General features: G+C 37.2%; 1 protein-coding gene and 2 long non-coding RNA genes across 3 annotated transcripts; 1 reads left to right on the top strand and 2 right to left on the bottom strand.

Annotated features, from left to right (window-relative positions):
• LOC109850889 lies at positions 1,802-2,296 on the top strand. The gene is made up of 3 exons (XR_002249604.1): positions 1,802-1,994; positions 2,074-2,178; positions 2,254-2,296. It is a non-coding gene; the product is annotated as an uncharacterized LOC109850889 (long non-coding RNA).
• LOC109850942 lies at positions 6,135-7,887 on the bottom strand. The gene is made up of 3 exons (XR_002249622.1): positions 6,890-7,887; positions 6,710-6,792; positions 6,135-6,527 (listed from the first exon to the last, which is right to left on the bottom strand). It is a non-coding gene; the product is annotated as an uncharacterized LOC109850942 (long non-coding RNA).
• LOC109847749 (protein FAR1-RELATED SEQUENCE 5-like) lies at positions 7,906-9,014 on the bottom strand. The gene is made up of 2 exons (XM_020416981.1): positions 8,174-9,014; positions 7,906-8,092 (listed from the first exon to the last, which is right to left on the bottom strand). Exons 1-2 carry the CDS (start codon positions 8,710-8,712, stop codon positions 7,906-7,908), a joined length of 726 nt encoding a protein of 241 aa, XP_020272570.1. The 5' UTR covers positions 8,713-9,014.

Raw genomic sequence — 10,032 nt, 5'->3', positions numbered from 1 at the left:
AAGAATTGATGTAAGTGTTTTACAATTAATTATTGAACATTCATAATATAACATCGCCTAAATATTCTCAAATTGTTTGTCTTAGGTTGAAAAATCACTTCTTGATGATACTACATTACCAGATGAAATTATTATCCATGCACAACGTCCTTATCACGAAGTGAGACGTTATAATGAGCATTTGGTGAATGGATATAAATTTCGAACATTAGAGACCGATGATAGGAGGGTAACTCAGAACAGTGGGGTCATGGGCTTGTTTGCCCAAGAATGTTTTTCAAGTATAAGAGATCAGAATCCAATTCTAGCTGACATATTATATTATGGCCAATTAGAAGATATCGTTGAGGTAATTTACGGGTTTGGTAAACCAAAACAATGTACTTACACGATGTTCAAGGTTCGGTGGTGTCCTACAAAAAAGCAAAATGATCATTATGGATTTACACTAGTCAATCTTCACCGAGAAGTATATACGGATGAGAAATTCATTTTCGCAGAACAAGCTGATCAGTGCTTCTATGTGAAAGATCCGAATGTCATGTCTGATTAGGTGGTTTTGTACAAGGAACCAAGATCTGTTGTTCTTCCTAATAACAATGAAAAAAAATATTAAAGAAAGTGAAGATAATTATAGTGAACCAATCGGTTCATCTAATGATGTTTGGCAAGAATTCTCTTACGCACAGAATGTATCGCTGGATGTAGGTATGAACTATATATGTTACACCACATTATCGATTTTTATCTTATCATAATAAAAAACAATAATGCATTTCATAACAACATATCTCATGAGCATGTATACAATTTTTTCTTAACAATTGTCTTTATTATATTTGCAAATGAGGAGGATTAGGAGGCTCTTTGACCAGCCGGCTGATAGATCACGGAGTATCACGCTAGGTAGTGGTGCTGATGATCCACTACCTTCTACAGATGTAGGTATAAAAATTAATTAATACTTTAATATATTTTATAAATTTTTAGTTATCTAGCTCATAGTGTTCATTTGTTGTAGATGTGTGATATTCATCACCCGACGGTTCTGATGCAGCACCAGAACAATCCCCCGACACAGGTATTAAATATTTAATAATTGATAATGGTCAATTAAAATTTAATATTATTGATTCTTCTTTCTTATGTAGGTGCTACTTGGACCCCGACATATCCATCATATACATTCCATACTGACTTGCGGCCAAAGACCCAGGACTTTCTCAGTTTACCTTTACCTCCGGACTCTCATAAGTCCAAGGCTGATTCAAGGAAGTACCACCCACGTGCTGCGAGAAGGTATCAGGAAATGCTTCCTATGTTGGAGACTAGGAAAGCTGTTGCACTCGCAGCAAAATAAAGAGAGATAGCGAATGGTAAATTATATAAATACTTTTAATTTTCATATTTGTATATTATATGATATATTATCATGTTGTCATTATTGTAGGTGCTAAGAAGGATCGCATAGAGGGACGACGTGGCGGAGGTAAGCCTGATTCTAAACAATCGCCAAGAGGAATGAGGGCCATTATTAGGTGGAATAGTTCTAATTTGCCCGTTGGTCCTTGGTCGACCCGATTGAATGCATATATTGGGGTTCTCGTGCGTAGAGCGACCATTATCAACCCTTATTTTCATTTTTGAGAATTACCGTGGACCGCATACGAGGCGATATGGACAGAGCTTATGGTAACTACATATTGCTATTACTTTTTATTTATTAATAATTAGTATTTGATATTAAATTATCTTTCCTAAATGTGTATGTAAATCTACAGGACTGCTTCTGCCTTGAGGACTTTGAGGGGGCTTGGAATTATGTGTTCAATGTCAAGGTTGAAGCAGTTCTCAAACAATGGAGGCATGAGATCAAACATGAAACCTATGACAGGTATGAGGAGGACTGGCAGAGGTTTTTAAACCTCGACGCCCGAGTTGACGAGGTTCATTTCACAGCTCTCCTCATGTATTGGGACAGCGATGCCTCCAAGGTTAGTTTCATGAAAATTACTTTATACTTTTAAGATATTAATTTATTGCATATTTGCTAATTTTTTTCTTTTAAAAAAGAATAAATCCACGAAGGGGTCAGAAAATAGAAGAAAGAAGCTGCATGACCACCACTTGGGCTCACACTCCTATGCCAATCTGGAGGATGTTTATTGTCAGGATACGGTAGATTTCCGTCTAAAGTTTTGATGAATTTAATGATTAGTATGATTATGAGTGTGATAATATATAATATGACAGGGAAAATCATTAATGCCAATACACTTGAGGGCGAAAGCGGCGTAGTGAACAATATAGAAGTGATAAGAGATATCGGGATAAGATCACGGTAAATCTCGAGTTAGTGGTGAGACTTATACATATCTTGAGTAGTATTATTAATTCTATTTTGAACATTACGAAGTGGTGAGATTTATACATATCTTGAGTAGTATTATTAATTCTATTTTGTTAACATTACGAGGAAACGAGAACACAAATAATATGGTCATTATCTTGAATTAACTATAAATTTGTGCTTTAGGAGGGATTTGAGACCGCATCCAAGGAGGCTGCATCTGTCTACATTTCGCAGGAGGAGGAACAAACCGAGCCAGACCCTCACATGCTTTCTGCAGAGGAGAACATCAATCTCACACAGAACCTGATGGGTCATAATAGGTAAGGATGGTGAAAAATCGAATCAATTTGAATACTACATACTATTTATATTTGTTTACCATTATTGAATTTGAGAGCAAAGTTTAATATTTATTTCTCCCTAATAATAGGAGAGGAAGATATCCTCTACATGGTGTCGGAGCTTCACCTGGTATAAGCATCAGATCGTCCACAGCATCCTCCACACCATCTACATCGACGAGAGCAGCCACAAGCAGTTTCCAGGCTATGCCATTTGTCGCACGTATCTCTGCCTTCTTGATTGACAAAATTGACCCGGAGCTGCATATTCAGGTGACTAATGAGATGACTAGAGTTGCGCTGACGGCGAACTCGATGGACGATCTCATGGGGTATGTTATACAATATTTAGGCGGTGCTATTCCTTATAGCGCGTATGGTGGTGTCATACGTATCATTAGCACGATTGGCGATAATTCCGGCGCTAGACAGAGTAGTGCTCAGGTACCTTATTTTTTCTTATATTTATAAATTCATTTTTATCTAATATGTTATCAAACACCACATAATGATTATTCAATTAAACATTCAGAGTGGAGATATTGGAGGGAGCAGCACCCTTTCTCGTAATCGGGATAGAGATACCCTCGCCGACGACGATGGATGAGGTTTTTTTATTTTTAATGCAATAAACAGTTTTATTTGTTATAACACTACATTTATTCATGTCGTGTATCATATCTTAGTCACTGGCATTGTTAGTATATATGTTGTTGGATGTGTTTTAGACGGAACTGATTGATGTATATTTTGAAGTGGATGGTTGGATTTGTACAATGTGTTGGATTTGGTTATATAGATGTTTTTGAATGGAATTGTTATGAATTTTGATTATGATTGGATGATTAAATGTGGCGTGTACAGTATTTTCTGGATGTATTCAAATATTAATGTAATTGTACAGGGAAATACAAATTTTAATTAATTTTTTCCCTGAAAAAAGGCAATCTAGACGGAATTCCGTCTAGATTGAATCAACCTAGACGGAATTTCCGTCTAGGTTGTAAAAAACCAACTTGCTTCTGGTTCTCCGTAAAAACCTGTAAATCTCCATTCCTTCATTCCTTCACCACGAGCCACCTTCACATTGATATGATTCTTTGAATAGCTTAAGAGGTTAATGATGCTACTGCTATTAAAAAATAATGCTAATCCTTCCTTCACAACTGACAGCAAACACATTATCATAACCAGAAGCTCTTTTAATCGATTCTAATTCTTTTGTAGTTTTTTTTTCATCTCAATAAGAAAGAGCAAGTCAGGAACCAAACAATTCTATGCTTTACAACTTATTGCATGCGGTGGGGTTAGTCGGAGCAAATCTCGGCTGAATTATCATTAGCTAAAGAATTAATTGACTTGTATTTTTTGCTTCCTACTTGAACATAGGGGTGGCAATTTATGACCCGACCCATCAACCCGACCCGACTCGACCCGTTTATATTGGGTACGGGTCGAGTTATATGGGTTTTTCTGTAGTTTATTTGTTGTCCTTAGGGTTTCAAGCTAGACTAAGTTGCAATTTCTTCTTGGCTGAACTGAGCTTGTCAAAAATTGTTATTTTTCTGTATTTTATCTGTTATTTTTGTTTTTGCTGGAATAATTGATGCAAGGGAAAAGAAAACTGTGGAAGATTGAAATGGCAGTTAGTTTAATTGATGCTGGGTACGGGTCGAGTTATATGGGTCGGGTCATAAACGGGTCAACCCGAACTGACCCGTTTATTAGATGGATAAATTAAGTTGACCCGCCTGACCCATTTAACAACCCGTATAACCCATATAACAACCCGTATACTCGTATAGCACCGACCCAATAACCACGCTTGGAATAATTGATGCAAGGGAAAAGAAAACTGTGGAAGATTGAAATGGCAGTTAGTTTAATTGATGCAAGGGAAAAAAAATTTTCTAGAATTCAAGTGGAAAGTTCATTTTGCAGTTAGTTTAATTTTACTCGAATTATAAATTTCTCCTATGTCTCTTTCCAGCACACGCTTCGTCCCTCATAAACGAAGAAGCCCTTGGTCCCTTCGTCTGCGGAAAAAAACTCATCGCCTCCGATCTCTGCCCTCGAGCTCATCTCCGATCTCTACCCTCGAGCTCATCTCTGATCTCTCTCCTCAAGCTCGAGCCCCACCTTTGATCTCCTCTCGCCTGAAGCTCGAGCTTCATCTTGGATCTCCTCTCTCCTCAGGGATCCATCTCCTCTCCCCTCGAGCACAAGCGCTACCTTCGACTTTCTCTCAAGTGCTCAAGGATCAGATCAGAATTTTGGGCTGGTGCAAGATTTCATCAGTTGAACAAATACCACTCGTCATTGCCCCACCAGAGGCGCGTGATGTGGTTGTTGTACGTGAAAAAGTGTTGTGGAAATGGTTAACTGTTATAGCTTTTTTGTTGTCTTTTTATTTGGCCATGAAAGAAATTATGTGATGTGTTGGAATCAGTATTTTGTAATGCTTCACGCTTTGATGTGTTGGAATGAAACAAGTTTGTTAATTTTTGCTTTTTATGTTGAAATAAATGTGATGTGTTGGAATGAAACAAGCTTTTTCACGATGAGATATAATGTGAGAGAAGGGAGCACCTCATCTTAGGGGAATGAGTACCTTTCTTGTGTTTTAATTTGATACACAGAGCACCTCATCTTAGCACGTAAGCTGTATCTTACACTCTTATCATGCAACCTTGTGTCTAATTAAGTTTTGCAGACTCATCTTAGCACGTAAGCTGTATCTTACACTCTTATCATGCAACCTTGTGTCTAATTAAGTTTTGCAGATACAATTGAGTTTTAATTTGCTTGCTAACTGCTTCACTCGATTCTTCTTGCTTGGCTGCTGCTTCTGTTTGTTCTTCTTCTTCTTCTTCTGCACGTTAACAATCAATAACCATTTTAGCAACAACAGATCAAACTGAATACAAAATGGAGACAGGAAGTCAATACCATCAACCTAGAAAATGATGGGCTAAACATCTTTAAAATGTACAAAATTTCTGGTCGTCACCACAGCAGAATTTTCAAGAAATTGGTATGAATTAACAAAATGCAGCTTAAATAAGATATCTCATCACCTTACATTATAGTTCCAGTTAATAAACATCCCAAGTAAAATATGCAGTCACTAATGAGTGTGAATCCTTTCGTTCATTTTCTGTAATTCAAGAAAAAAGGGAAAAGAAAACTAAAAAATAATGCTTCCAACTCCTGATTCAAGCTCCTGTTTAACACACTCCTCATTCAAGCTCCTGATTCATAAGCTCCTGATAGAAGGTCTGTTTCATAAAATCTACAGACACAACGTGAAGTTCTAGCATAAACATGCTGACATTTATACACGCACCTTGGAGCATTGCCTTCATGTCAAATAATTCATTTGCATGTTTACAACTCAAGTCCCAACAGAAAATTCAGCAACACCATAAACTTGCATGTTTACAACTCATCTTGTTTAGTAAGAACTGGTCCAGAAGTGAACCAATTTACGATAGTTCAGAGAAACAAGGATGGAGTCAATAAGACACTACATAATATCATTACAGGGAAAAGAAGCAGCTCTCAGAAAATGATACACATCAGTCATTCTAAGTTGCGACATCAAAATATAACCCTGTCAATCTAAATAATATTCAAGTACTTCAAAGCAAAATCTATCTCATGTCTCTTCAAGTAATAATCAAGGAACATCAAAAGAAACGTAAGTTGATTCCCACTCTTGAAAGCAATTCTTTAGACCATCTACATCACCGAGCTTTTTAAGAGCATGGAGCACGCACAAATAGCTCATCTTGTTAGCCTTAGTAAAGCCATCCTTCAGTAATTTCCACATCCTGATTCAAACAACAGAAATCAGTTTGAGAAACATATAAGCTTTTGAAGTAAGTTAGGTAATTATTTAAAAAATTAGTATTATTAAAGTAAGTTAGCAAATCCCTGCATGAAATCAAGCGAGGGAAAAAAGAGGTAAAAGACTTTGTACATCACAAATCAAAAGCATATACAGGACCATTACCCTCTTAATCTTCAAAAAGATCGACATCTTCACTTGATGACTCATTACCCTCTTGCAAATTTGTATCACCGCATGTAGAAAACCTACATTATATTAAAATATCCATACATATATACATCAAGAAGGATACTAGAATGTGAAAAATAAGACAACATAAATAATAAAAAAATTATTACTTACGGATTTGTGAGTGCCGGACAATTTCGCTTATCATGTGATTGGCCTACTTTACCACACCCGTGACAACGTCTATCTTTTTTATTTTTGGCTCTAGTCATTGCTTTCTCTTTTCCTCCTTTCAACCTTTTGTCGCACCCTTTTGCTCGCACTTGATCGGGTTCATTGAAACTATTTTCATAACTACAAGAACCATGAGCACTAGCCCCCTCAGTAATTATCTTACTACATATTGGATTACTTTTCTCAGTGAAGCTCATTACAGCCATGTGGCTACTAAGAAATTGATCAATTTGCTCATTAATGTTACGCAATCCATCGGTAAACATCTCCCTTGTTTCTTCACATACGAGGGACTTGTCAACTCAATCCAAAGATGATTGGATAAATTAACTCCGCGTTAAAAGATAAGGATTATCAGGGGTTATCTGCATGCCTTTATTATCATGAACTGTCCCCGATTTTGCAGACTTAATCCACCTCAATAAGATGTATTTATCGGGCAATATTTCAACATCAAATTTCATCAAATAAGAGATAATGTGAGTACATACGATTCCGACGCTTTCAAACTTTTTACAACTACAAGAAACCAAATCCAACTGCTTGTCGTAAACGATTTCGCGGACTTTGCTTGTTGCAACCTTCTTTCTTTAATTTGATACACACGGCGATTGTCGGTTTCCCTAACAAACTGCAACTTGTAGTTAAAGCTGTCACACACTTCAGCCTCAAACTTGTAATACATCTCATTAGTGTAAATATCAACCATTTGCTCCAAAAAGTCATGATTTATTCTAAGTTTAGGTTTCTCAACCACGTCTTTGTGATCGGCCATCAACTCCTCGTAACGTTGGCGCACTAGTCCTCTGCCAAACTGTATCATAAAATCCACCAATGAATTATTCTTCGAAACAAATTTCTTGAAAAATGCATGACCACTTTCTGCTCGTTGGCTACTTGACATGTCTGCTGAGAAAATATGATTAACATATGCAGGAATCCATCTTGTCCGAAGTTCATATTGGTTGCAACCACCTGTTTCCTTCTAACCCACTTTTCTTAATCAGACTTTCCCATTGTAAATCAAATTCTTCAGGAGTCTCTGATTTCCAAATGCAAGCCGAGAACTCACTTTTATAAATACTATACTTCACAGCATCAATTTTCTCAGAAAACTTCATTAATATATGCCAACTACAATACCTGTCAAAAGAATTAAATAAAATGTTAAAAAGAAAGGCTATGTATATAAATATTTTTAATAATCTATACAAACTATAATACCTATGAAAAGTATTTGGAAGAACATGAGGGAATGCCTTTGTCATAGCTGGGTCTTGATCAGTAATAATCATCTTCGGGGCACCACGAGGCATACTTTCCAAAAATTTATTAAATAACCATACAAAATCATCAACGCTCTCATGATTCAAAAATCCACAAGCAAAAACAACTGTTTGACCATGATTGTTAACCCCCATTATTGGTGCAAATATCAGGCCATAGCGATTAGTATTATACGTAGTATCAAAGATTACAACATCACCGAAGAAATTGTACGTCCGTCTTGAACTTGCATCGGACCAAAAACAACGAGTAATCTTTTGTTCCTCATCGGCCTCAATTTGAAAATTAAATCCGAGATTCTTTCCTTGTTCCAGTTTTAAATACTCATAAAACATTTGACCATCATGCCCCTTCGAATCAGCCTGTGTATCCCTTTCATGATTATACAAATCTCTTTGAGTGCACCCAATATTTTCTATACCTCCAGATTGTACTCCAAGAAAACTGAATTGTTGATGCTGAGGTATATTCACCATTGATAACTGTTTAGTTAAAGACTTTGTTGTGGCTGAAACGTGTCGGTGAGACCTTAAAAGATGAACCTTTGATGGTGTTGATAGCGGATGACTATGCTCTTCTTTAAAAATAGTAACAATGTATTTTCCAGAGGTTGATTTTAAAACTGTAATTTTGGCATGACAATCTTCAGCTACGCTTCCTCGACGTCTTTTATTTCCAACATCCGCGATTCTTGGAGATTTTCCTTGTTTAAAACAAACATACTCCTTCCTTCTTATTTCACCACTTCCCGGCTCTTTTTGAGTAGTCCAAGCCCTTACACTAAACCCAATACTCCTTCCTTCTTATTTCACCACTTCCCGGCTCTTTTTGAGTAGTCCAAGCCCTTACACTAAACCCAACTGCTTTAGCATAAGCATTGTAGAATATTACAACATCATCTATTGTGTTAAATTCTTGCTCTTTTTTTGGCCTCAACTCATCTGATACTTGAGGAGTATATGTCGAAATATCGTCATCCAAGTTTAATTCACTTGCTTCAGTGTCCAAGTTTTTCATTTCTCATAAAAATTTTTAATTGACCTATAAAAAATACACTGTATATCAAATTTTGTAAACTAATTTGACAAGCTCAGTTCAGCCAAGAGGATTTTTTTGACAAGCTCAGCTCAACTCAGTTCGGCAAAAACAAAAATAACAGATAATACTAATGAAAAATAACAGATAAACTACACAAAGAATTTTTTTTTGAAAAACTCAGTTCAGCCAAGAGGAAATTGCAATTGTATTCATATTTTAGATTTGGTTTCCTACTTTCTAAGCATCAATTATTCCAGCAAAAACAAAAAAAAATTTGACAAGCTCAGTTCAGCCAAGAGGATTTTTTTTGACAAGCTCAGCTCAGCTCAGTTCAGCAAAAACAAAAATAACAGATAAACTACAGAAAAATAACAGATAATAGGTAAAAGAAATTTGGGGCTTGATCGTTACCTGAGTTGGGGGATCTGTGCGTGGTCGGCGTCGGCGGTGCTTGATTTGGGGCCAGATCCAACGGATTTGGGGGGAGCTGTGCGTAGTCGGCGTCGGCGGTGCTTGATTTGGGGCCAGATCCAACGGATTTGGGGGGAGCTGTGCGTAGTCGGCGTCGGCGGTGCTTGATTTGGGGCCAGATCCGACGACTGAACTGATTTGGGGCTGACGGCGAGATCGACGAACTTAATGGGCTAGGTTTTAGGGGCTGACGGCGAGTGGATGAGGCCGACGGCGAGATACAGAACTCAATGGGCTCGGGGGGGGCTTGATTTGGGGCCAGACTGTCGCTCGGAGGGATGGGGAGA

The sequence above is a fragment of the Asparagus officinalis genome, chromosome 7 (assembly GCF_001876935.1).
Source record: "Asparagus officinalis chromosome 7, Aspof.V1, whole genome shotgun sequence".
In the NCBI taxonomy this organism is placed as follows: domain Eukaryota; kingdom Viridiplantae; phylum Streptophyta; class Magnoliopsida; order Asparagales; family Asparagaceae; genus Asparagus; species Asparagus officinalis.
Note: the sequence above shows the minus strand (reverse complement) of the source record. Positions and strands in the feature narration are given on the sequence as shown.